General features: G+C 46.6%; 1 protein-coding gene across 1 annotated transcript; it reads right to left on the reverse strand.

Moving 5' to 3' along the window:
- Positions 1-10,524: 10,524 nt before the first annotated feature.
- Ddx47 (DEAD-box helicase 47) lies at positions 10,525-22,717 on the reverse strand. The gene is made up of 12 exons (XM_032905531.1): positions 22,606-22,717; positions 21,919-22,012; positions 19,083-19,271; positions 18,810-18,881; positions 18,514-18,632; positions 17,711-17,782; positions 17,109-17,225; positions 15,967-16,113; positions 15,096-15,233; positions 13,506-13,576; positions 12,429-12,558; positions 10,525-11,009 (listed from the first exon to the last, which is right to left on the reverse strand). The coding sequence occupies exons 1-12, from the start codon at positions 22,690-22,692 to the stop codon at positions 10,878-10,880; spliced, it is 1,368 nt and encodes a 455-aa protein (XP_032761422.1). The 5' UTR covers positions 22,693-22,717; the 3' UTR covers positions 10,525-10,877.
- Positions 22,718-27,878: the final 5,161 nt, after the last annotated feature.

Here is a 27,878-nt window from a genome sequence, read left to right on the forward strand (position 1 = left end):
AAGTGCTGGGAAATTAGACCCAGGGTATTCCAAGCAAACACCCCAAGCTGAACCACACCCCCAGCCATGGATCAGCCATTTGGGTGTCATAGGAACTCGGAGAAAGTGGCATAATTATAATCCCAAGCTATGCCGACAACAGGCATAGCGGAACCAGCACCCACACCATCCCCGTTGGATGTGAGCAGCAGACCCCTTAGTCTTCACCATATTCCTTCATGGTGTCTCTGGCCTGAGGCCTGTACCACAGACAACATAGGCTCCTGCCCTGAACAAGCGTGCGCATGCGCTACAGGAGTGAACTGGCTCCATCGGCTCCATCAAGCAACCAGAGGAGAAAGAAGAGACCATAATCCGAAAGGAGCATTTCATCCAAGTCTGACGCTCATACCTGTAACCCCAGCACTTGAGAGGCTGAGGCAGGAAGCGTACTATAGGTTCAACCACAACATAGACTACAGAGATCCTGTCTCAAAAGTCAACAACCGTAGCGGGATTGGGGATGTGTCTCAGTTGGTGGACTGCTTGCTTACCATATAAAAGGCCTGGTTTGTTGGGTCCCTGGCACCACATAAACTGGGCATGGTGGCCCAGGCCTGTAGTCCCAGCACTGGGGAAGTGGAGATGAGAGAATTATTCAAGTTCTTCTCAGGTAAACAGTAAGTTCAAGACCAGCCTAGACTACATGAGACCTCAGGAAAGAGAGAAAGAAAGAAGGAAAGAGAGAGAGAGAGAGAGAGAGAGAGAGAGAGAGAGAGAGAGAGAGAGAGAGAGAGAGAGAGAGAATGGCATGTGGCATTGAATTTGACCCATCTGCAACAAAAGAAAGAAAAAAAGAAAGGGGGAGGGGAGAGAGGAATAGGGAGGGAGGGAGAGAAGGAGAGAGGGAGGGAAAGAGGGAGGGCCATTTCCATGATGTGAACTGTGGATGCTGACCACATTAGCCCCCCAAGAACCACAGCCATGAAGCCAGACAGGTTCTAGGCAGCACCTCTCCCAGGGTTTTTGGGCCCCACTGCGCCCAGAAGCTGCTGACTCTATTTTACCTCTGTGCTTTGTTCAGTATTTTGTGCGTTTTGGCACCGGATAAAAGTTAAGTTGGGAAACCCGCATGTGGCATCACGGCATTTATTTTGGCTTCCACTTTGCAGAATGCATCCTCATCTCAAAGCCGACTCAAAATCCAGGGACAAAGGGAAATGGAGCCAAACCACTGCACTTCGAGCTGGCAACGTTTGGGGAAAGAAACGGGCATCGTAACGTTAGCGTAGAGAGCTCTTCCTAGGGAAAGGGGGAGGGGCACATGGAGCAGCCTGGCAGCAAGTCCGACCCGATTTCAATCCCCGCAAGACCCATTTCCGCTTTACAGTGAGCGGTGAAGGAGATGCCGCAGACCTCACTGAAACTATCAGGATGAGTTTGATTCATCTTCTTAAGGTGCTGGGCATGGTGGCACATGCCTTTAATCCCCACACCCAGGAGTCAGAGGCAAGGAGATCTCTATAAGTAGTGGGCCAGTCTGTCTACATAGAGAGGGCCTCTAAGCCAACTAGAACCACACAGAAAACGGAGCAGAGGACATTTTAAGAAGTGATCAGAACAGCTGTGTGGTGGGGTTGGGGTCAGCACAACTTAGAGAGTAAAGGCGTTTGCTGACCAAGTCTCACAACTCGAGTTGGATCTCTGGAATCTGTGGAAGGAGGAGACAACAGACCCCTAAAACTTGTTCTTTGATCTCCACATTTGTGCCATAGCACACACATGTACACGCCCTCATAGACATGAAGGCACACACGTGCACTCATACACACCCGCACACAAGTACACTTGCACACACACACACACACACACACACACACACACACACACACACACTCACATGCATTCTGGTTGGATGTCATCCACTCTGTCCTGCATCGGGCTTGGACTTGAAGGAGTAAGACGTAAGGTGTGTGGAGGGAGATTAGCCCCCACTGACTCCAGAGGAAACAGCTAATCACTTCTAATTGCAGTCTCCTGATTGGGGGAGTTCTCATTGGTTCAGGATGGTGGCAAAGGCAGAGTTATGGAATGGGCTGAGGAGATCATCTTGCAAAAACTGTGGCCTGAGGGACATCTTTTAAACTTTGTGGTCATGGTAGGAGGGGAGTACCAAGAAAAAGAGACCAAAGTGGGCTCTTCTTTTCTCACTTTTTTTCAGTTGTTTTTGTGACAGAGTTTCACTGTGACCCGGAGCTCATTAGATAGGCCAGGCTGGTCCCAAATTGTCTCAGGCTGGCAAGTGCTGGGGTTGAGGGTGTGGCTGCACAGGTTTTAGTTGGTTTATTTGTTTGTTTATTTATTTTTTTTTTTTGGTTCTTTTTTTTTTTCAGAGCTGGGGACCAACCCAGGGCTTGCGCTTCTTAGGGCAAGCGCTCTACCACTGAGCTAAATCCCCAACCCCTGTTTAGTATTTTTGAAATGATGTCTGGGGGCTGGAGAGATGGCTCAGAGGTTAAGAGCACTGACTGTTCTTCCAGAGGTCCTGAGTTCAAATCCCAGCAACCTTAGGGTGGCTCACAACCATCTGTAATGGGATCTGATGCTGTGTTCTGCTGTGCCTGAAGAGGTGGTGAAGATAGCTACAATGTATACACAAAATAAGTCTTTAAAAAATGATGTCTGATTATTAAGCCTTTGCACTTGCAAGCCTACTGCCTCCACCTGTTTTACAGTCCTGTACCACTAGACCTCACTAGGAATAAACTCTTAATATCCCCAGCATAGCTGAAACTCAGAATTATTACCCTAGGTAATTATTTAAACATGTATGCCACACGATCCCACCACTTAACACTGTAAGAATACAACTCACTTGCTAATTGGCCAGCCCATGGAGCCAGGTGTAGCGATGGACATCTGTAGTCACAAAAATATGGGAGGAGGGAGGAAGGTCAGGAGTTCAAGGTCATCCTCACCTAAATATCACGTTAAAAGTAAACAGAAAAGGCAGCCAGACAGTCTCTGCATGACACGAGCAGATAGATCATGGTTTCCCGGGGAGAAGGGGGATCAAGGAAGAAGGAGGAGTTATTAGAAGGAATATGGAGAATCGTTCTGGGGACCGTTCAGCTTCTGGGCATGTAAAGAATGGTTTGAGCACAGCACATAGGCATCAAACTGCACACGTTAAATATGTGCAGTCCATGGTACATACCTGACCCCTCGTAAATGTGTTGAGAAGTTATATAGCAGGAAGGGAGAAGAGAAGAGATGAGAAGGGAGATTAATTTCCCATGAGAAAAAAAAATCCACAATGAAAATGGCTAAAAATCAAACACCCAGACAGGAGTCAGCAAAGTGGATCAGCAGGGAGAGGTGCCTGCCATTTGATCATTTGAGGTGGAGCCCCAGGACCTCCTACAAGAAGGGATTGGTTCTCTCCCTCCACAGAAGTAATCCAGGTTTGAACTCATATTGCCGGGGTCCTCAGCAAGCACTTTTACTTGCTGAACTATCTCACCAGCCCTCAAGTCTGTAATTTAAAAAAAAAAAAGCCTCATTAGAATGTTGCCTAGAAACTAAACTTACTCTTGGAATGAAACACAGCATGAATCTTTTAAAGGACTTGTCAGCTTGGATGTGGTGGCACACGTCCATCCTCCCAGAACCAAGGAGGGGGAAGAATTGTGAACCCCAGGTCATCTCATCTACATAAGGAGTTCCAAGTGAGCCTGGGCTATGAGAGATGGGACCCTGTCTCAATAAGTAAGCAAACAAACAAATAAGTAAATGGCTGTGTGCCAATAGTCTCTCGGGCTGGCTAACCTCCATCCCTATTCAGTAACTATTTCTTCTTTAATGTGTGTGGGTGTTTTCCTTCCCGTACATATGTGCACCACATGAATGCCTGGTGACCACAGAGGCCAGGCGAGAGCATTGGATCCCCTGGGATGGAGTTACAGACCCTCTGTGTAGATGCTGGGAAGTGAACCCAGGTCCTGGAAGGGCACTCGGTGTTCTTACCTGCTGAGGCACAGCTCCGGCCCTCGGTGTAACTGATTTTCAGCACGAGGGATTGGGCCCACGCTCGTAAGCACTTTACTAGTGAATTACATCTCCCAACATTTTTTACACACTCCCTATTTCTTATAATTATTATAATTATTACTGTAGTAACACTTCATGCCTGTTATAGAGTATATATTTCATATATAATATATATTATAATATAAATAAAAGTTCTAGAGGCTGAACAGATGACCTTACAGCCTGTTTGCCACCCACTTACACACGTCAACGTGCCTAGCCCTGCAGAGACTTGATGTGTCAGAGTGGGGGATAATAGGGGGTCTCCACCCTCTCAGAGGATAAGAGGAAGGAGCTAGGCAAAGGCACTGGGTGTGGGAGCGAAGTGAATTTTATCGGGATGTAAAGTGAATTTTTTTTAAAAAGGGGAAAAAATAACACTTCTCGCCACAGGGAGAAGAAATGAGCCTGGGCCATGGGCCACTGACCAGGGAGTGTCCCAAAGAGTCTCGAGAGAGCAGGAGTAGGAACAGGAAATGACTTGATGCTGGTTAACCATAAACCGGGTTATGTGGCTATAAACCTCGGCACTTCCTCTTTCCCCTCTGCCTGCCCAGGTGTGTTGGTTTTCCTTATTTCCATCCCACCCTCTAGCCAGACCAGTCCCGAGAGCCTCCAAGGCTACCCCTCGTGGTCACATGTTAATCTGAATTCCCCAGAGGAGGACTCTGCAGACCGGTGGTACCAAGTGTGACTTACCCATACAATCCCACAGCAATCACTAGTTAAGGAAAATGTGTTTATAAGAAAATTAACATGAGACAAGGCCAGCCTGGAATACACAGTGAATTGCAGGCTGGCTGGGGATCCATAGAGAGACCCTATCTCAAAACACACAAATACAAAACAACAATAACAAAAAGGAAAATAGAGAGAGCCTCCACATGAGTGTGCAAATGCACGCACACACGCATAAGACAGAAGTAAAGCTCATTTCCCCCCTAACATTCCCCAGAAATCTTTCCACAAAGGACTTCAGGCTGCAAGATGTCAGTCCTGAGAAAGGGTCTGTAATTCCCTCGGCAGAACCACAAGTGAAGTCCTGCTAGGATGCTCTTAGGTCAGGGATGGCTGTTTCACCGTTCTCTGGACTCTCTCTGAGCTGTGGGCACAGAATAGAACACACGGAGATGCGTGAACATAGGCACACTTCCTTTCAGGCTCCTCTAAGGGAGCAGGAGCGGATTCTGCTGATGCTGCATGGTCTGAAGCCTAAAACTCAGATCGTGTGTGAGACTCCTTGAGAATATTGTCATAGAGACCGAATTTCAAAACTATTTTTCTCCCTCCTCTTCTAAAATTTTTATCCTATCACCTATCTATCTATCTATCTATCTGTTTGTCTGTCTGTCTACCTGTCTACCTACCCACCTACCTATCTATGCACATGCCCACTTATCAAGGTGTACGTGTGGTAGTCGGAGGACACTTTGCATACATTCTCCGTTCTCTCTTCCTGCTCTGTAGGTCTCAGCAGTTAAAGTCACATTGTAAAGCTTGGCCTTTAACCCCAGATCCACCTCACCAGCCTGTCCTCTTTCTTTTTGGAGACAAGATCTCCCATGTAAGCCAGCCTAGGCCACACACAATCCTTCGGCCTGGGCCTTCTGAGTACTGGGGTTAAAGGACTGAGATCTCCACCCACCCCCTGAACCTTCCTCCTCTGAAATCCACCAAAGCCAACAAAGTGCAAACAGAAATCTTGGTTCAGCTCCATTAGCAGCAAATCCCAGCTTCCCATACAATTCCTGAATCTCCTTGGGAAAATTCAAAGAGGCAGACGCATAGTAAGGGTAAGCAGGATGCAGCCATTAAGAATCACAAACTTTTCAGAAGTTTCCTCAGAAAATGAGTCATGGCCTCTAGCGAGGGAAACAATGGATGCCAGCGCTGAGACTGCCAAGAGCTAGCAGGCTGGCCACAGCCTTGTTCGACATCACTTGTCTAAAACAACCCTGACAGCTGAGTTAAGAAAAAATGTGCCAGTCAGGAAAACTTGTCATGGTCTCTGCTCTCTCAACTCACTGAAACTCACGAGGAGAGTGTTGGTTTGAAAGTGGCACTGGGTTTAACAGCCTGGGCTGGTGGGTTTCTGAGATGTCAGGCAGCTGGAGTCACCAGAGAGCGGATCTTCAAGGAACAGAGAGGAAAGAGTCAGTGTTCACATGTGGGAGGTAAAATAATCCTCTCTCTCTCTCTCTCTCTCTCTCTCTGTTCTGTAACACACACTCTCTGGTAGGGGATAGTATGGTGTGTGTGTGTGTGTGTGTGTGTGTGTGTGTGTGTGTGTGTGTGTGTAGGCCAGAGGTCAGCATCCAATGTCTTCTTTGATTGCTCTTTCTACCATATGGGTCCCAAGGACCAAGTTCAGATAGTTAGGGTTGGCAGAAAGTGCCTTTACCCACTGAGCCACCCAAGTCCACAAACATTTTTTTTTTTTGTTTGAGACAGAGTCTCTCACTGAACCTAGACTGGCTGACCAGAGAGTCCCAGATTTCCAGCCTCCCTTGACCACAAGCACATGCCACCATACCAGCTTTTTATGAGTGCTGGCGATCTGAACTCAGGTCCTCCTACTTGTGCAGCAAACACTTTAGCAACTGAGACATCTCTCTAGCCCCTCATTTTCTTTTTAATGCCAGGAATCAAACCCAAAGCCACATGCATGTAAACACACCCTCTGCCACTGAGATACGCCCTCAGCACCACAGCCCAGTATTGCTGACCACCATGCCTGACAGCTGCTATTGTTCTTTGGAGGGAGGACAATTCCCCATCACTTTGAGCCAAAGACAAAAAGAATGAGCTCCCAGGTACCAAGCCATGAAATAACATGGACAAGTGAAAGCTTCGAACTGTCCTACTAGATGAGGGCACACCAAGGTAGAGGGATCTCATGAAAGAGGAGTCAAGACACTTACTCTCATACACACCGTGCACTGGGAAGGAAATGCCTATATCCCCAGGCTCCAGACTGACATCTCCAGGGGCTGGTGACCTATCAACACCTAGATAGGAAGGAAGACTTTAGAATCAACAGAAAGAAAGCTAGTACTGAGACCAGGAGGCAGAGCGAGGCCGCATTTTATATTGCTTTTAGTTCTCCAAGTCCTACTGTCTGGGTAACCTGGAGACCCCTGCACGCAGAAGGCAAGCTCTCTACCTGTGAGGAGACACCCCAGGCCTGGCAGTCCTGTTGAAGGCTGACACCCTTCAGATACCTACAGGTAGTTCTCACACCCGCCCTGATTACTACCCCTTAGTCACTGTGTGCCCTTTGGTTCTGCACTGCACCTCAGTCACCGCTCACTATTAATCATGTGCTCCCAGTTTTCCCCACAGAGGAAGTGAGGGAGAGCATTTCTTCCTTCTGCCATCTACTGGTGAAAATGAAGATGTTCTGTTATTCTCTCCTAATTGTTGCCCACTGGAAACTAAGTGCACCCGAAAGCTTATTGGCACAATACTCACTTGTTATGTGGAGCACATTTAAGGAGGGCAATACTACTGCCACTGGTGGCGATTCCTTTTGCTCTGTGTAAGTGCTCACCGAGTGTATAATGTGGAATACACACAAAAGATACATATACACATCATATAAAGACTAAAATTTGTAATCAAATTTGGTTTTGCCTTTTTATGTGTGTGCTTTTGTTTGGGTCTTTTAATCTAAAGTTTTTTGTATCTGTTTATCAGAGGCAGGGTGGCGACATATCACAACATGCATGTGGAGGTTAAGAGGAAAATTTGTGAGTTGGTTCTCTCATTGTATGGGTTCTGGGGATCAAACTCAGGTCAAGTTTAGCAGCAAGTGCCTTTACCTGCTGAGCCAGCTCACTGGTTTTTTCCAAAAGATGGGAGTTTCACATAGCCCAGGCTGGCTTCAAACTATCTATGTAGCTGACGCTGGCCTTTAACTCCTGATCTTCCTACTTACTCCTCCTAAAATCTGGGATTGGTGGTATCAGATGGACAGGTGGCTGTGCGCAGACAGCTCTGCAGTGGTTTGAGGATGGCCTCAATAGGCTTGTATATAACTATAACTATAGTTCAATGCTTGTTTTCCAACTGATGGGGCTGTTTGGGAAGAATTAGGAGGTGGGTCCTTGTTGGAAGAGGTGTGTCACTGGGGACAAAAGCCCATGCCAAGCGCAGTCTCCTTCACTCTGCCTCCTGTTTGTGGATCGGATATAAGCACTTAGCTACTGCTCTAACGCCATGCCTGCCTGCCTGCCTACTGAAACTATAAGCAAGCTCCCAATAAATGCTTCCTTTTGTAAGTTGCCTTGGTCATGGTGTCTCTTCACAGCAACAAAGAGTAACTAAGGCAAGCTCCGATGGTGTCAACAGGTATCAGGGTCCTAGAGCCTGTGCCTCCAGCCGAGCCCATTCTTGTCCTGTCCTCCTCAATCATCGCACAGAGCTCTTGACTCTTAGGTGTGACTGTTTGGTGATACTTCCCAGACCTTAAGTTTCTGCTGTTATTTTTAGCCGTAGTTTTAGTGCATTCTTGAGACAGGTGAGGCATAAAGAATGTAGGTGTGGGTCACCCTTGAATCTCCAGTGCTTGGGCCGAGTCTCTCGTCATTCCAGCCCGAGTGACTCACCGCCTTTTATTATCTGCCCCTAGGTTGTTTCACCTCAAGAACTCTGGATTAGAGCTGCCATAGTCTATTCTGATTTCTTTTTGAGGACATGCCTTCTTCATGCTTTGTTACCTGCTTCTGAGAAGGTGGGTTCCTTCATTTTCTGTAACCAATACCACTGCCCTCTGGTTCTTTCTGGTCCCATTTCCCAGAGCTATAAGGCCCTTGGCATATGGCATCTGATGTAGGAGGCAGACAGCTCAAAGACAGGAAGCTACCTGGAAAGCTCTCTGGCTCTCATCCAGACATCTCTGAAGAGCCAAATCCTGGGGTGTTTGTTGCATTATAAAAAAGAATAGGGGTTGGGGATTTAGCTCAGTGGTAGAGCGCTTGCCTAGCAAGCGCAAGGCCCTGGGTTCGGTCCTCAGCTCTGGAAAAAACAAAAGAAAGAAAAGAAGAAAAAGAAAAAAGACAAAATAAGAAAGAATAATAAAATGATCCAGTTGAGCCTTGACCCCTCACAGCAACTACTGAGCTACACCTCTAAGCCTGTACAGCAGGTTATGTACATGTATGTGGTATGTACTGGCACTCCTGTGCACCTGTGTGCTCATGTATGTGTAGAAGCCAGAGATCTGGCGTCTTCCTCAACCACTCTTAAAGTCTCTCCAAAAACATGCTTCTATCTCAACTCCATGAACCATTGCCTAGAAGGAAAGTTCAGGCTGGAACACTTCCAAGCTCTCTTTATTGAGCCCTCAGTCATTAATCCAACCTTAATTTGCCTCTTAAGTTCTTCCCAGAGTGAAAATGTCAGACATCAGTCATTCTCTGATGCAAAGCCACCTTGGAGAAGCCTGTCAGGAAAACATGACGATGAGAAAATGAGCCCCAAGGGTGACCAACTTGTAACAACTGCCCCCAAGTACAGCCCCTCCCCACTTCCTCTGGATTGTCCGACTCCTCTAACTCATCCTTCACTCAAATGCACCATTAACAGCAATGACAGGCAAAGCCCAGGCCACTCCGTTGGTAGGACAATGGAGTCCTAACCTAACGGGCACATAAGCCCTAGGTTTAGTCTCCAGCATCACCACACAAACCAGGCATAGTGCACACATCCATAATCCCAGCACTAGAAGTTTCCTAGATACCCGTTTAGCCCAAGGAACCAGGAAAACGAACGCATTTGGGGCTCTGAAGCCCTATGCAGCTGCACCAAACAGAAATGCAACTTCTGCTAAACAGGACTTCTCTTTCAAAGCCATCCATCATCTTGGTTTTCTTAAACATGTTAATTAATGTCTTAATTCAATTAAAGACAACCAATTAAGCTGCCATCTAACCACACTGACTGGTCCCTGTCAGCAAGAGACACAAAGCCTTTAATTAATTAGTAAGGTCTCCAAAGAATCCTCTTCTAGAGGACCTGAATTTGATTCTTCAAGATTTATTTATTTTACATATCTGAGTACACTGTAGCTGTCTTCAGACACCAGAAGCGGGCATCAGATCCCATTACAGATGGTTGTAAGCCACCATGTGGTTGCTGGGAATTGAACTCAGAACCTCTGGAAGAGCAGTCAGTGCTCTTTTTTTTTTTTTTTTTTTTTTTTTTTTTTCCGGGGCTGGGGACCGAACCCAGGACCTTGCGCTTCCTAGGTAAGCGCTCTACCACTGAGCCAAATCCCCAACCCCGCAGTCAGTGCTCTTAACCATTGAGCCATCCCTCCAGCCCTGAATTTGACTCTCAATCATCCACATTGCTGACTCAAAACCGTCTGTAACTCCAGCTCCAGGGGAAGCCAACTCCTCTGACCATGTCATACTAGGATACTTGCATAAGTGCATACACACACAGACACACAGATAATAAAAATACATCTTTAAAAATAGTAATGATTGATGTACATCAGGCTGAAGTCGGCTGAGATAAGGTGGCTAACAGCCACCGTGTGCAAGCTTCGCGGTGGACTGCAGACGCTGCTCCTTACAGCCAGGCCTGGCCTTACAGGTGGGAAGGCGGAGAGCGGTGCAGCTGAAGAGCGGTCAGTCCTGTGTCAACACTGAAAGATGTCCCCCTGCAACGACACTCCGATCCTCAGAGAGAACAAGCTCCCAGCTGGCCGAGCATCCTGGACAGAATTCAACTCTCCTCCAGGGGGCTCACTGCCGTCTTCCATCTCTCGTTACAGCTGGCGAGCACAAGTCTTTCTAAAGCCCTTAGCGGCCTTTCCGCTTCTTCATTTTCCCCCCAGCCACCTTGTTCCTCACACCAATAGCGCCCTCGGTATCATCATCATCTCCTGCGTCCTCTCGCTTGCGTTTCTTCTTTTCTCCATGTTCCCTTAACTCCTGCAAGGCAGCAAACAGGATGTTCTTGAACCTGAGTTAAGAGCATTCCCCTCACCCCCTTCACCCCCTCTTCTGCTCAGAGGATACCCGAAAAGGCTAAGAACCAACTCCAAAAGACAGGAACAGAAACACTGACCTCATACAGAGATCAAAGCTTCAACTGGCACAGATGTGGTCACATGACCTGCTACAGCTTTCCTGGGGGTCAGGCATTCTGTACAAATTCAAACTCTGACTGCCTAAGTACTCCTTGGTCAATTTCACCTCTAGAAGCTTCTTTTAAGGAAATAAGCCAAGGTACACATACTAGGATACTCAGCATAGCCCTAGTTAAAGTGGAGTAAAACCTTCATCAACGTAAGGCATGTTACATGCATGCAACATAACCATCAAAGAATGATTACATGTGCTGTCATGGTGGTGCACAGCTGCAATCCCAGCACTTGAAAGAGAAGCAAGAGGCTGGACATGAGTTCAAGACCAGCCTGAACTACACAGAGCAAAACCTTGCCTCAAAAATCTAATTGCAAAAATGTCACATGGTAACAGGAGGGTAAAACTGGGGGGAAAAAAAACCCATGGATTTCTATTTGGTGAAACACAAAGATGACAGTCACATATAATTAGGTAAGTTCTAACTATGGCTAAAACAAAAACAAAATTTAGCTGATGCTCTCTCAGTGGTTCTCCCTAGGGCCTGGCTCACCTCGTCTGCTATTTTAATCCATCTATACCTTGTGAAAGTTTTCCCCAGGCACAGATCTGGCCTCAAACTCTCAGTGATCCCCCTGCCTCAGCTTCAAAAGTGATCACAGGTATATGCCATTATCCTAACTACAGGCAGCACTTGTGTGCATGCGCATCGTGTCCATTTCTGTGTGTGAGCACACACAGGTCAAAGGACAGCTGTCTGCCACTCTTCAGGTGACATCTACCTTTCAATCCCACCACAGACAGCAATTTTATAAACAAAACTCACACATAAATTCCATGTGGGCAGAAAACCACAGAAGTCTGTATCTCAATTATTCAAAAACCAACAAAGGCAAAGTTCCCACACTTCAGAGTTCTCCCCAGGAAGGACACACACTTCCAGGGTCTCCTCTAGAGTCTCTCCTGAGGCAGCTGACATTGCCCTACTAGACTCGTGCTTCATGTAAGCCTGTCTGGTGTTCAGAGTACACGGAGGTATCCAAGGCAAACGCATACAGGTCAGGAGCTGGCTCTGAGAGGAGAGGCAGAATGCCCAAGCTCACTGCAACCACAGCTACTCTTCTGCCTTTTGGGGGGTGGGGTGGGCTATGACACATCAGCGTGGAGGAGCACATATGTGGCCAGCCTAGACTCTGGACAGAACACCAAGTGTACTATAAGGCCCGGGTAAGAGCACAGAGGCTGCTGAGAGCAGCTGCAGCGTACCATTCGGGCAAATCTCTGGGCTTCGCTCACACGCTCTGTGAGCATCATGACCTCCTCATCCTGCGTTGGAAAGACAGGCAGTTTCTTCCCAATTAGGTGCTCGATGCGCTGGAAGAGTTCCACATCATACCTGAGGAAGGAAAATTACGTGGCTTTGCTGAGCTGCTAATGCCAGCACCTCCTGCTGGCTAGTGCCATGGTATCACATGACAGAATATGGGCCAGTTCAGTGCTGAACATGAGTCCTTCTCAAAACACAGAGAGAAATACAACCCTTGTGCCTGGAGAATTGGGAAGTTACCCACAGTGTGATTCACTCACAGGAAACCCTAGGTATCCCACATTCAATCACACACAGCTGCACTAATTAGATGCGGTGGATTACAGAAAGAGGACATGAGGGGAGAGGGCATGTTTGGGGGGAATGTGATCAAAACGCACTGTATACATGTGTGAAACTGGCAAAGAACAAACTTTTAAAATGGGCCTGGAGAGACGGCTTGCTGCTTGAGAGCACTGACTGCTCTTCTAGAGGATCCCAGTTCCATTCCCAACACCCAAAGGGCAGTTCATAACTGCCTCTAACTCCAGGCCCCGGGATTTGACCTCATCTAGCCTCTGCAGGCACAAGACACGCACATGGGACACAGACAGACACGCACATGGGACACAGACACGCACATGGGACACAGACAGACACGCACATGGGACACAGACAGACACGCACATGGGACACAGACAGACATGCAGACCAAACACCCATACACATAAAAGTCAGATATGGTTATTCTAACCCATCAGAATTAAGGAAAAGGTCACTGCTCCCAGTTTAGAACTTTAAGAACCAGCAGTGCCACTGTGCTTCTGTATGACATGACATGACATGACGTATAAAAACCAGGGTTGGGGAAGTGGTAACCAGCTGGTAAAGTGCTTAATGAGGAAGCCTGAAGAAGCACACACGGATGTGCACAGACACAGGCGTGCACACACGAGCCAGGAGAGTCTATATAACCAGCACTGTGTGGGGTAGAGGTTCCAGTCTCTGCTGCTCAGTCCCAGTGCTGATTTACTCACTGTGTTACAAAGGTAATGGCCTTCCCAGAGCGCCCAGCTCTCGCAGTTCGTCCTACTCGATGGATATAATCCTGGAACATGAAAGGTAAATAAATCCTCATCAGAGCTAAGAAGAGAAGTGTGCAAAGCCCTACTGCAAACCTCTCAAAGAAAACATATGCTTTTGGAACATGAAGGATATGGTCTAGGAAACTTGTGGAGAAATTTACTTGCTTGTTTGATTATGACAGGGTTTCTCTGTGTTACAGTCCTGGCTGTCCTGGAACTTGCTTTGTAGACCAGGCTGGCCCTGAACTCACAGAAATCCACTTGTCTCTATCTCCTAAATACTGGAACTAAGGGCGTTCAATATCACCACGCCTGGGTTCTTTTTTTTTTTTTTTTTTTTTTTAACATTCTCATAGCACAAAATTCATCTAATGCTTGCCTTCTCTTATACAAAGACAAACCGACAATACTCATCTACAGGGTTATGACAACACTGAATCAGCTGGAGAGATGGCTCAGGGGTTAAGAGTACCTGACTGATCTTTCAGAGGCCCTGAGTTCAATTCCTAGCAACCATGTGGTCGCTCACAACAACCATCTATAATGAGATCTGATTCCCTCTTCAGGTGTGTATGAAGACAGAGCACTCATGCACATAAAATACATGAATAAATAAATCTAAAAAGAAAGAAAAAGGACAGACAGCCAGACAAGACACTGGATCTAGGGGTCCTACACAATTATCTGCACATCACCATGTCTCTGACCTTTAGTTCCTATTTATAGACCAGGGCTAGAAATGAATGCACAATCTTAAAAGTTGCTGTGAATATGAAAAGGAATAGCAACTTATCCTTAAGAACTCAATAAAGACCAAGTGAAACAAAGGTCCACTAGATCCTGCCTCTCCTGGGGACATTTGGTAATGCCTAGAACATTTTTGGTTGTCACAACTAGAAGAGCGTGAGATACTGTCTAGTAGACTCAAGGAATGCTAAGCACATTATACACAAACAACGCCCAAGACAAAGAATTCACCAGTCCAAATGCTAACACGGTGCCAAGACTGAGAAGTGCTGAGACCCTAAGCGGCAGAAGCTGTGTTTATAAAGAAGAGGACTGGCGTGGTCAGCATCTGCTGTGTTTGCCCCGTGTCCAGTAATTCTCTCTGGGTGTCTTCACACTCACACCAGCTAATGCTGTAAACAGGCATGTGCAAACAGTGAGAATAAAGCAGTCAAGAGCTTTCTCAGTTGCTGCTTTTGAGACCGGGTCTCATGTAGCCCAGGCTAGCCTCGCATTTCCTGTCTCTGAGGTTGACCTTGAAGTCCTAATCTTCCTACTTCTACCCCTTGAGTGCAAGGATTACCGACCTGTGCTACCACTCCAGTTCACTCGGTGCTACAGCTCTCACCCAGAGCCTGATGTGTGCCAAGCAGGTAGGTATTCGCAAATGAGCTCCACCCACCACTTTTCACTCTTTGATGCTGAATAATAGAGGGTAAAACACTGCACTACAACTAAGGAAAAACAAACAACAAAAGCACATTCCTTAGCAAGTGAACTTGGGAACTAGGAAGTCCAGGCAACAGGAGAACTCACCTTAGAATGAGTCGGAATGTCAAAATTGACCACTACATCCACATGGGGTATGTCCAGACCTCTGCTGGCCACATCAGTCGCTAGGAGAATGGACCTCGCCTTAGCTTTAAACTTATTAAGGGATCCAAGGCGCTTGCTCTGAGAAGAGGAAAAGAAATGAGAAACTTTAATTCTGAAAAATGAAAGAATCCTTACATACAGGACATGGAAAACAGACAAAACAAACACAACAAGAAATTTATTTTTGTTTTTTATACTTTTTCCCTTCTAAGTCCAGGCTGGGGTTTCATAGTCAAAACAAGTATGGAAACAACAAAAAATGCTTAAGACCAGAGAATCCACACTGCTGCTACATCGACTCAACAGCTTACAAAGCAGACAACTGCCGATGACATGTGCTTCTGTGTATCTGTACGTTCACATGTATACTCGGTGCACAGTTTGCACATGAAGATGCGTGTAGAGCCCAGAGGACACTCAGTGTTGGGGCGATCTTTTTGAGACCTTTCCTGAGGATGGAGAGATGTCACAACTTTCTACAGTTCCAGCTCACTGACCTGAAGCTCACGGGTTAGGCTAAGCTGGCTGTCACCGCACACAGCCTTGGGTCCTCAGGTTTGCACATAAAGCACTTTATCAACTGAGCCACCTCAGCAGGCCCATCTCTGACCTACTCCAGTCATCCACTTGCTGCCTGACAGTGAGGAAGTAAGCGTCCAACGCAATGCACAAAAGCACCTAAGACCAGGGCTGTGATAAGCATGTGCCATAGGCCGGGAGCACAATGGGCTCTGTGCCGCCCCTGCTGCACTCGTCTACAGACACAGGGTTTGCAGTCCTTGTCCCCGCAGTTCCTGTAAAGAACTCTTACCTGACTCATTTGCCCATGGAGGGGGATGGCCGTGAACCCGAGATTGCGAAGCAGCAACGCTGTTCTCTGAGTGTTGTTACAGGTGCTACAGAATATCATGAAGGAGTTGCCGGCCAACTCATTGAGAATATAAACCAGGTAGGTGTCCTAAATCACAGAACAAGATACGTAACGGGCCTGAAGAAGGCTTGGAGACCTAGCAAATGTGGGAGAGACTGCGTCTGTCGGACTGTCTCAGTCATGCAAACCACAAGCTTTGAGCTTTCTACTTCTTCCCTGCTGCTCCCAGGTTTTTGGGACGAGGTCTCTGTGGGGACTGGAGCAATCCCTGAGTGACAGTGGAAGGAGCAGATTAAAGTCCTGAGCTGCTACTGACATGAAATGGCCATGAAGGACTCCAATACCTCAGAGCCATGGGAAGTGCACGCCCCCTGTGGTCAGGCCCACACACCCATCAGTGTGCTGGTGGTGACAGCGTGAGAAAACGTCAAGCACAGGTTCCTCCTCCAGGATGTGTAGAACCAGGACTCTCCCTGACAGAGGCCCAGTACGGAGGACAGCTAAACCTACTCGTGCATACAGTAAACCAAACATGCTGACTTTCCCAGTCGCTCTTGGTGCAACCATCAGAGGGCACAGTCCACCCCATCCCAGCATGTCCTTCCTGTACTTCCTGATTTCCATGTGGCCCTCATCTGTGCAGGTGTGGCAGTCCCACCACACTATGTAATCCAAACTGGCCTCAAACTTACTGTAAGGCCCAGGCTGGCACTGAGCCTACGGTGACCCTCTCACTTCAGGTTCCCAGTGCTGGGGACAGGCATGCACTGCCAACCTGGCTGGCTCTGTGCTAACTCTGTGAACCAAACACCCAATGCATCCCGAGGTCACACACAAGATCTGCGCTCGGCAACCAAGCAAGGCCTTTCCGAAGTAGCCACGAACTAAGCAGACGCAGGTGGGGTGTTCTGGGGAGAGACTCCACCATTATATCAGGGCTTCCCCTGGGCTTTAATGCCGCGGATTCCTGTTATAGTCACTGTATCTGCGATAAACATAAGTGGGGCAGGACGTGCAGCCCTCGGCTGGTCAGGTGCTTGGTGAGGACAGGAATGGCAGCGATGACAGAGTCAACACTGTACCTTGAATTTAGAGGGAATAAAAAGGTAATACTGCTGCAGTTTCTCAACGGTCTGGTACTTAGAGGAAACAGCACACTTCACAGGGTTCTTGAGAGCTGCACGCTGAAGTTTTTGCACCTAAAGAAAACAGAATGGTACATCAAGCCTAAATGCTCAATGTTCTTACTTTCCTGTGTTTTCACTATCATTCTAATACATAGGGGTGTGTGTGTGTGTGTGTGTGTGTGTGTGTGTGTGTGTGTGTGTGTGTGTGTACGTACGCTACACATTACACCCAGGACCTGCCCCAAGTTCAACGACAGATTTTACTATTAGCCACATCTCCAACACTAGTTTTACTTCCTACTTTGAGGCAGGGTCTCACAAAAGTGCCCAGGCTGGCCTTGAATGTACTTTGTGGTCCATACAGACCTTAAACTTGTGATCCTCCTGCCTCAGCCTCCCAAATAGCTGGGATACTTGTATATCAATTCCTTTTTCTATTTTTGGTTTTATGGGGGTGGGGTTTTACCGCATAGACCAGCCTGGCCTGAAATAGATTCCCCTGCCCTTGCTTGTCTGTCGATTCTTACAGAGAAAGCAGGAGTCCAAGCAAACCTCACCTTCTTGGTCATGGTAGCAGAAAAGAGAAATGTTTTCCGATCTCGGGGAATCACTTTGAGGATCTTGTCAACCTGGAAAAGATAGAAGAATGCCAGTGACATTCAGACCAGCTGTCTACAGTCTCTGCATAGTTACCGGGCGCCTGGCAGTGAGACAGGACTAAAAAACCAAACCCTAGAGGATTAAGGACTTAAAACGCAATCCAAATTCTCAGCTAGAATTTACTGAATATTTACATTTTGATACTAGGCCAGATGTTACGCTTTTTAAATGCCATTCAAAGAAAAGAACGATTAAAAGCTAAGTTAAGAAAAAAAGCTAAATAAATAACTAAACAAACATCAGTCAGGTAAATAAACAATGTCAAGAGGCTCAGGGAGACGGTGAAGGAGCTGCAGGCTCAACAAACCGAGCTCAGCAAACGAAGCAGAAGCTGCAGGGTCAGCCTCACCGCTCAGGCCAGCCAGGGCCACATTCTAAAGGTGAGGCGCACCAGGACTACAGAAAACCAGTGACATGCTGCTGTTCTCACTAAGGCTGACACGGTGCTCCACAGAAACAGGTACCCAAGGAACCAAAACCAGTGTCAAAGAGGACCAGAGAAGCTCTAGGGAGGACTGCTGTCAAAACTCACCTTGAGGTCAGGCATGGTAGCCCATGCCTTTAATCCTGGCACTCAGGAGGCAGAGATAGGTGGACCTCTGTGAGTTCAAGGGCAGCCTGGTCCAGGACAGCCAGGGCTGTTACAGAAAAACCCTGTCTCAAAAACGAACAAACAAACAAACAAACAAAGAGAACTCACCTCTGTCTCAAAATCCATGTTCAGTATCCGGTCTGCTTCATCCATGACCAAGTACTTAAGAGCTCTTAAGTTGAAGCCTTTGGTATTTTCCAAGTGGTCAATCAGTCGGCCAGGAGTAGCTGCCAAGCAAGGTTGAGGAAAAAGGGTAAGAAAGTGATCTACTCCCCAGCAAACAATGAAGACACGGAAGAGCTGAGCAGAGTCACAGGTCCACTCACTGCCCGGGTGCCACCCAACATGGAAGATTTTCTCCAACCCATCGGTCATGGTGGTGTTCACCTGTGTCAGTGACTCACCTATTACTATATGTGGTTTTTTGGCCAACGCTAGTGACTGAGACATCGAATCAATTCCACCAACAATGACAGCTGCAGAAACAAAGCAAACACAGAACTTTCTCACTGGGTACCTTCAAAGCCAATATCAAATTTCTACTTAGATGTATCCACCCACCCCCAAGGCTAAACCACAACACCAGCTCCTTAGGTCAACACTGTGCTAACAGTGCTTCCCGCTCTCCTTCCCCACTTGTGATAGCACTCAGGGCTCTGCCCTGCTTAGACACTTACCACACTGCACTCCAATAGATGACCCCAGGGCCTCGAACTGTTCAGAGATCTGAAAGGCCAACTCTCGAGTAGGGGTGAGGACCAGGGCAAACAAACGCTGGGGAGTCTCCAGCAGTGCATTCAGAATGGGCAAAGCAAAAGCACCTGTTTTTCCAGATCCCGTTTCTGCCAACCCAATAATATCACGACCTGAAAGGAAAAAAAAACCTCTTATACAAAGAAATGCACTCTGAGCTCCTTCAAAGTTTTCTGTACTGACCCAATGCTGGGCACATCTCCCTAGTGAACTAGAGACTGAATAAACGCAAAAGGCATGGCCTCCACCCTAGATAAGCTAAAACTCAATATAACAGGACAAATACAAAATATGTTTAAGCTGGGCAGCGGTGGCCCGTGCCTTTAATCCCAGCACTCAAGAGGCATGCAGATCTCTAAGTTCAAGGACAGCTTGGTCTACAGAGCGAATTCAGCTCAGCCGAGGCTACACAGAGAAACCTCATCTCAAAACAAAAAACAAAAAGTTTAGCTTAAAAGCTAAACTGTGTTTTTCCATGTGTAACTGTGGTAAGTCAGAGGACTGACTGCAGGAATCAGTTCTCTACTTCCACCATGTAGATCCAAGAAATCAAACTCAGGTCATGACTTTTAGCAGTAAGAGCCTTTAACCACTGAGTGATCTTACCAACACCAATGCTTCACCTGGTAAGGGCCTTAACGCAGACCCTAGAAATACCTAACCAGTACATAAAAGGGTGCCAGGCTAGCAGATACCTACAGGTTCTACGTGGACGCAAAGACAGACAGCAGCTACCCCTGCATGAGGACAGAGGGCTGGGGCTCTAGGAAACAGCACGAAGGGGACAATGGGAAGGTGTTATATGGGAAGGAATGAGGCCAGGGAGGAGCTCAGAAACCCCCAATACGTTCTGATGAACAGGGAATTTCACAGGTGATGTTATTCTTCAGGAAAATAAGACCTGGACGAGGCAAGGAGCTAACAGTGAGTGCACGTGATGGAGCCCCACCTGTAGTCCCACCTACGTGGGAGGCTTGGCCAAAGAGGAGCACTTGGGCCTAGGAGTTTCAAGCCAGCCTTGACAGCACAGCAAGGACCCATCTCAAACATAAAAGCAAACAAAAACTGTTTGAAAGAAATGTGGTGGGGATGGAGGGATGGCTCAGTGGTTAAGAGCACTGACTGCGGGGCTGGGGATTTGGCTCAGTGGTAGAGCGCTTACCTAGGAAGCGCAAGGCCCTGGGTTCAGTCCCCAGCTCCGAGAAAAAGAACAAAAAAAAAAAAAAAAGCACTGACTGCTCTTCCAGAGGTCATGAGCTCAAATCCCAGCAACCACATGGTGGCTCACAACCATCCGTAATGGGATCTGATGTGTGTGTGTGGAGGGAGGGGGGGGGCGTAAATCTTTAAAAAAAGAAAGAAATGTGGTGGGTGACAATTTTAGTATGGAAAACTGAAAAGCAAAAAATGGAAAGAGAAAAGTCAATTCTGGGAGGAAGTTAATGATTCTGCATACAAAGAACTTCGGGTTCAGACAGCTACAAGCTAACAGGATATACTTACACCAGCAGGCCTTGAGCTCTTCGTCCTAAAGAATGGTGTCATGAAATGTCCCTGGTTACTCTAACTAGTCATGACCCATGAGCATCTTCATAGTCTCACTCTTCCCCGTCTACAAAAGCATGCACACTGGCAATGCAGACATAGGATGAATTCCCACCTGGTTCACACCCCTGAGGGGCATACATATCAGAGTTACAATCTATGAGGGGTATGTCCCACGTTTGAAAATAATTCTTCTGTTTATTTGCCCCCTTTTTTTTTTTTTTTTTTTTTTTGGAGACAGGGCTTCTCTGTGTAGTCCTGGCTATTCTGGAACTCGCTCTTAGACCAGACTAGCCTAAAATTTAGAAATCTGCTAACCCCTCCTGAGTGCTGGGATTAAGCGTGCACCTGAAAATCCTAACTCAGGAGGTCCAAGTTGTTTTAGAATAAGGAAAAAGAGGATGATGATGAATCGCTATTATAAAGCAAAAGGGAAGAAACAGTAGCTAAAGAGACGGGCTAGTAAAATACTGTGCTGAAGGGGTTGGGGATTTAGCTCAGTGGTAGAGCGCTTGCCTAGGAAGCGCAAGGCCCTGGGTTCGGTCCCCAGCTCCGAAAAAAAGAACCAAAAAAAAAAAAATACTGTGCTGAAATGAAAATATGACAACTTCAGGAAAGGCGTGACCAAGGGTGTTCGAAGCTACAGGATAAGTATGATGAATTTTTTCTGGTTGGGGGGGTGTGTGTTTGTTTTTCAAGATACTGTTTTCCCATATAAATGTCATGGCTGTCCTAGAACTTGCTTAGTAGGCCAGGCTAGCCCCAAACTCCTCAGAACTTCGCCTGCCTCTGCCAATGAAGTACTGGGATTAAAGGCGTGTACCACCGCGCCCAGCCTTATGGATTCTTAACTCCCATCTCTTAGAGCTTAATAACCTAGTCAGGATCTACCATGCCAATTCAGACAGCGGAGTGTTCTAGGAGGTTAAAACTGTCACCCCTCCATTCATTAACATCAGTGTCCACCTCCCAAATGTTACAGGCTTGTTCCACCATCACACCTGGCTGTATTAATTTATTTGAGGCAAAGTTTTGCAGCCACCCTCCTGCCTCTGTCTCCTCAGTGTTAACACACAACGCGAGTAGTCCTGTCATACCCAGGGACAGATTATATCTCTACTTCACTTGAAATGTGCCAGCAACAGCTCTTTAAAATGATACAAAAATGGAGTCACACTGGCTCTGTACTAGCCTGTATATTTAATTCCAACCCACCTTGCAAGGCCAAAGGAATAGCTTCAATCTGGATCTTGGTGGGCTTTGCCCATCCCAACTGGTCACAAGCTTCACACAATACATCGGTCACACCCTTTGAATTCAGAAAACCATACTTTAGTAAAGAATACATCCTCCCTTCCCTCCATTTTAAATGCCTTTTTCAGAGCCATCCTACTGGTGATATGTAGGTAGCCTTTTACACTTTACAGAATTGTACATCTCAGAACCTGCTTTGTATGAACACCATGGGACAGCTCCTTGAGACAATTTGTATTCACCAGGGTCTGTGTCAACTGTTCTACAGGTACTATCTCATTTAACGCGTCGAACCAGTTCTGACAAGTGGCTAGCTATTAATGCGCCAAGTTTGCACGTGTATAAAGTGAGGCACAGACCATAATAACTTGCCTCTTGTAACGAGGTCACGTGTGACCCTACATAACATACGCCTCTACACTAACTGGAGGGAAAAGCAATGGGGGCTCTCGGGACTCAGCAGCATCCTACGAAGCAAATGAATCCGAGGGAGCGTGAAGAGACCCCGAGTTTCTAACAGGCTGAAGAAAGTCTGAGCTAGGCCCCAAGGTGTTTCTATACACTACAGGCTAGGATATAAAGTACCCAAACCCTGGGTGAGCCTAACGCCAACATCACAAAATAAATACCAGCACCACCCATTCTCACCAAGTCCTTAAATGTTTTCGTTTCCTCCTCTTCTGCAGCTGTCTGAAGGGCTTCTGTGGGGGAATCGGGTTCCTCGTCTGCCGCCATCTTGCTCGTGGACTCCGGAAGTGGAGCAGAGGCGCAAGGCGTGCTGGGAAATGTAGGAAATTACTTTCCAAAGAGTGTAGGTTCTGAACGCCTCCTGCTGGCTGGTCTGGGCTTTGCAGCTCTCCACACAGGTGGGGCTTTGAAGAACAGTAAAGGCTCTTAACGGAACTGTCTTTTGCTGCCCTTTGGTTACTGCCTCCCCCCCCCCCTTTTTTTAATTTGTTTCTTGAGGCAGGATTTCATTCTGAATCTTAAGCTCCAGAGCCTTGTCCGTCTTCCCTTTAGCTTACCACTTTCCTAACTATAGAAATGTAAACACATGGACATCACAATACTCTTTGTTCATTACTTCATATATTTGGCAACTGACAGCTTGCCAGATGCTTGGACTGTGCTAGGTGTCTAGTGATAGGGCAGGACAGTGTCAACTTCCATTGTAGACAGAAGGCAAACAATAAATAGGAATACAAGGCCACTTTAAATTATGAAAGGTGCTATGATGTCATAAGCTTACATAAAAATGGGGTGGCAAAGTCTTGGGAAAAAGAGTTGTCAGAATTGTTACAAGGTTGGGAAAGTGTCTCTGAGGGAGTGATATTCGACTGGGACCTTACTGATAGCAGAAAGGCCATTCTCAGTTCAGGGGACAACTATTTAAGACTGGCGGATCTGTGCACACAAAATTCCTGAGACCAGTGCGGTATCTGAACAGCCACCACTCAAGCTAGCAAGGTACAACGTATGTTGCACGCCCTGTGCCTGCAAGTGTACCCCAGTGGGGAGGCCTTGATGTGTGGGATATTCAAAGCAGCACTCATTCTGAAATTGAGGCGTTAGAGACAATCTGGTATCCCTTTCTCTGTGGTGTCCCTTTCTCTGGCGGAGTGTGTTGTTAAAATATGTGCAGTGCATGTAGAACACACCCTTAAGAGTTTTTTAAGGCTGTAAGTCCTGAGGCTGTGTGGGAAAAGCATAGATATAACTAAGATTGGAAGTGGTGGCCCATGCCTTTAATCCTGTCACTCAGGAGACAGAGGCAAGTGGATGTCTGTGAGGGCGAGGCCTGCCCGGTCTACATAGCAAGTTCCAGAATAGTCAGAGCTACTTAGTAAGATACTGTTTCAAATTGTGTGTGTGTGTGTGTGTGTGTGTGTATGTATGTATGTATGTATGTGTGTATGTATGTAACAACTACTAAAACACAAAGAAGCAGAAACTAACACTTGAAAAAGTTTGTGATGGTTGCCCATGGAGTGAGAGAAAAAATGCACAGGTCGGAAACAAAAGAACAGGAGGTAAAGAGAATAAATAGAAAAAGCCAAGGGAGAAGACTGCACTTTGACTTGAGAATTGAGAGGAACTCAACCCAACTGCCTCATATCCTTCACACACACACACACACACACACACACACACACACACACACACACACACACCCCACACACACACCTCGAAGATCCTGAGTTAGGAGTCGAGTGGGTGTCTAGTACAACAAAACAAGTGGTAAAACTTGGAAAGGTAACCAGGCCAGACCCTCCAGGGCTGTAGTAAAAGGCATAGGGTTTGGGGAGTTATCTCAAACATAAGAAAAACTGAGGGGAGGAAACTGGCATGATTCACAGAATTTCCATGTTGCTCTTAGCGCAAGCCGGAGTGGTGGCACGCTCCCTTAATCACGGGGCTTGGGAGGCTGAGGCAGGCAAATCTCTGAGTTCAAGGCTACCCTGGTCTACAGAGTGAGTCCCAGGGAAGCCAGAGCTGTACAGAGAATCCCTATCTCAAAAAACAAACAAGCAAAACAAAAAAAAATTGCTCTCACCCACCATGATGTTGGTCTACAAAAAAGAAACTGGGAAAGGAGATGGCTCAAAAGACAAGAGATGACCTTTGTTTCTCTGGTTCTAGAGACAAAATGGATGCTAAGTACATGCTGGGAGAGAAGTCTGTGCCCCCTGGGTGAAGTGAAACTCAGCAAAGCGTTGGGACTGGGGACCATGGCGCACCAGAGGCATTTCTCTGGCTGTTTCTTTATCAGTGGTTCTCAACCTTCCTGATGCTGCGGCCCTTTAATATAGTTCCTCCTGCTGTGGTGACATCAAAGCTTAAAATTATTTCATTGCTTCTTCATAACTGTAATTTCGTTACTGCTGTGAATTGTAAATATCTGATATACAGGATATCTGATATGTGACCCATGCGAAAGGGTCATTCGACCCCAGAGACATAGGGGTTGAGAACCGCTGCTTTAGAAAGTGATGTTTTCCCCCTCCACAAGTTCCTGAAGAATAGGCTGTGTCCTTTGATTTAGTTTGCTTGTTTTTCTTACATTTCACTCCAAGTTAAAAGAGGAAAGCCCCTTCTGTATAAAACAGGCTGGCCCATCATGGTTTCTACCAGACAGTCAAAGCACATGGTTGGCTGACAGAAAGCCAAAGGCATTCTGACTCTCTATTTTGCCCTTCCTGTGACTACCTTCTATGTATTTTATTTTATTTTATTTTATTTTATTTTATTTTATTTTATTCAGCATCTCATGTAGCCCAGGATGCTCTGCCTCAGATTCCCTGTGTCTCTCAGAAGCTGACCTTAAGCTCTTGATCTTCCACTTTCCACAGGCAGGGAGGGCAAAAAACACACCACCATGCCAGGGAACCAGGCCATTTAAAGTGTGCCTGTAAGTGAAACAGACTCTTTGGAAGAAGAGGGAGTTGACTGGTCCTGAAAAAGTCCGACCACCACCACAGTGAGGTCCTTTCCACCTCTTGTCTGCTGTTACACAGATCCCTAAGGAAGTCATTCTTCTTACTTGACCAGTGAAGAACTTAAATCCCACAGGAAAAAGAGCTGTGTCCAGGATCGAGAAGCTATGTGACAAGAACTAAGCCCAGGATTATTCTCTGTCTGTGTCTGTGTCTGTGTCTGTGTCTCTGTGTCTCTGTGTCTCTGTGTCTCTCTCTCTGTCTCTGTCTCTCTCTCTCTCTCTCTGTCTCTGTCTCTGTCTCTCTCTCTCTCTCTCTCTCTCTCTCTCTCTCTCTCTCTCTCTCTCTCAATCTGTCTCTGATAGGGTCTCAATTTAGGTAGCTCTAGCTGTCCTAAAACTCACTTCACAGACCAAACTGGCCTTGAACTTGCAGGTAATTCACTGACCCACCTGTCTCTGCCTCCCTAGTGCTAGGGTCAAAGGTCATCACAGGCAACACCAGTAAGTTTCCTGAAGTCCCCTTTACGTTATCAGGACCAGCTTCCACCTGCACAGCTACACTCGGAAGTCTACTAAGCAAATTCTTCTCCACAAACCAAGAGGGAGACACCAAAGCAGCTACATTTCCCCTGGATGGACTTTTGGATCTTCCTCCAAAAGCACAGAATAGGGAAGTGAGAACAGAGAGCAGCTGAGGGGCCACAGAGACCAGAGGCGGGAACAAGTGGATGAGCTGTGAACTTAGAGGCAACATCAAAAGGTCCCCGAATTTCAAGTCACACATGAGATGTCTGAGCACGGACTGCTGCCTTCTTACCACACCTTTGAGTCGTATGAGATGCCGAGCTTGTGGCCTCACATGCATAAAACAAGCCTTGGTATCCTCACCCTCCCTTCCCCTCCCTCACCTGGCTCCCGACCCCTGGCTAACACTGACTGCTGCTTTACGTTAACTGATTGCTGTTGCAGATAAAACTCCATGATCCAGGATCTCAGTCCATGCCTGTATTCCAAGCTCTTGAGAGGCAGAGGCAGAAAGATGGTGAGTTCAAGGCCAGCCTATAAGGAGAGACTCTGTCTCCAAAGAAATAAACCGGGCATTGTGGTGCCTGCCTTTAATACCATGGCTCAGGAGGCAGGGGTAGATAGATCTCTGAGTTCAAGGCCAGCCTGGTCTCTAGAGAGAGCTTCAGAACTGCCCAGAATATATTGCATAGCCCTGTCTCGGGAGGTGGGGGAACTTCTCCATTTTAGTCTAGCAAGGATTCTCTTTGTCTATTCTTGGATAATTCAGACACAGGCTATTTTTAGGACTTCCTCAAGGCCCCTAGGGCCATATGGCATGCAGTGACGACAGCATCTCTGTGCCTCTATCCCCTGGCCTGTGACCTGCAGGCAAGCTTTAGGCCTTCAACTAGCGCTTACCCTGCACAGTGTTTTTGCTGAACGACTGGGGCGAACACAGATGTGTTCCAAAGAGCAAAATCCATGTCAGCCCACGGAGAGGGCTGCGTGCTTGAGCGTTCCCACAGGCCTGGAGCAGCTGGGGTATTTATGTTCACGGAAACAACAGGGACCCTCTCTAGTTACTGAGCCCTGTCATATCCTGTATTTCCAGAACAATAAGGATGGTTAGAAAGGAAATCTAAATAAAATTCTAAGACCGATATAGGGCAGAAGCAAGCCTGAAATGACACGTTAGATGTGAAAGAGTCAGGACAGTTGAGTGTTATCTTATTCTGAAATTTTTTCATGGCTTCAGACACGTGTTTATGTGCTCCCTCTGTCACATATAATATATACAATATTTAATATATAACATTAAATATATAATATTAATTATATATATATATATATTTAAATCTGGGTATGGCAAACACATGACTGTAATCCCAGCACTCAATAGGCTGAGACAGAAGGATTACCATGAGTTCAAGCCAACCATAGTTATATGATAAGAGCCTTATCTTAAAGAGCCAAAATATTTTAAAATTTTTTTCAAAATAAAATGTCTGTTTCACAATTGTAAAGAAACAAGTATAGCGGGCTGGGGATTTAGCTCAGCGGTAGAGCGCTTACCTAGGAAGCGCAAGGCCCTGGGTTCGGTCCCCAGCTCCAAAAAAAAAAACCAAAAAAAAAAAAAAAAAAAAAGTATAGCATTCTATATTAGAATGATTTCCTTGATTAGCCTAAAAGTTCATTGTTCCTCCTGTTCCTAAAAGACACTTAAAGCTGTTTTTCAGTAGGTCTGGAAAAGTAGCCCCCCCCAATCTACAGAGAGTAGGTTCCAAGATCCCCCACCCCACAGTGAATGCTAGAAACCACGGGTGATACCAAAGCCTACAGATGCCGTTTTTCCCCATGTTAAAGTTTAATTTACAAACTAAGTCTGGTAAGATATAGGCAATACCTAATAGTAGAAGACAAAAATTATAACAACACAGCACGATAAAAGTTAGATGGGCCAAACAATGGTGTACGTGCC

Source organism: Rattus rattus, chromosome 6 (genome assembly GCF_011064425.1).
Source record: "Rattus rattus isolate New Zealand chromosome 6, Rrattus_CSIRO_v1, whole genome shotgun sequence".
NCBI classification, from domain to species: domain Eukaryota; kingdom Metazoa; phylum Chordata; class Mammalia; order Rodentia; family Muridae; genus Rattus; species Rattus rattus.

Excerpts from the sequence above, each read along its gene's own strand:
- Ddx47 (XM_032905531.1), bottom strand. The coding sequence starts at position 22,692 with ATGGCGGCAGACGAGGAACCCGATTCCCCCACAGAAGCCCTTCAGACA. Across the intron at positions 18,882-19,082 it reads ATCTATTGGAGTGCAGTGTG|CTGTCATTGTTGGTGGAATT; the intron begins GTAAGTGTCTAA and ends TTGTTTCTGCAG. Across the intron at positions 12,559-13,505 it reads GCCATTACCTTTGTAACACA|GTATGATGTGGAACTCTTCC; the intron begins GTGAGTAAATCA and ends TTCCTTCCTCAG.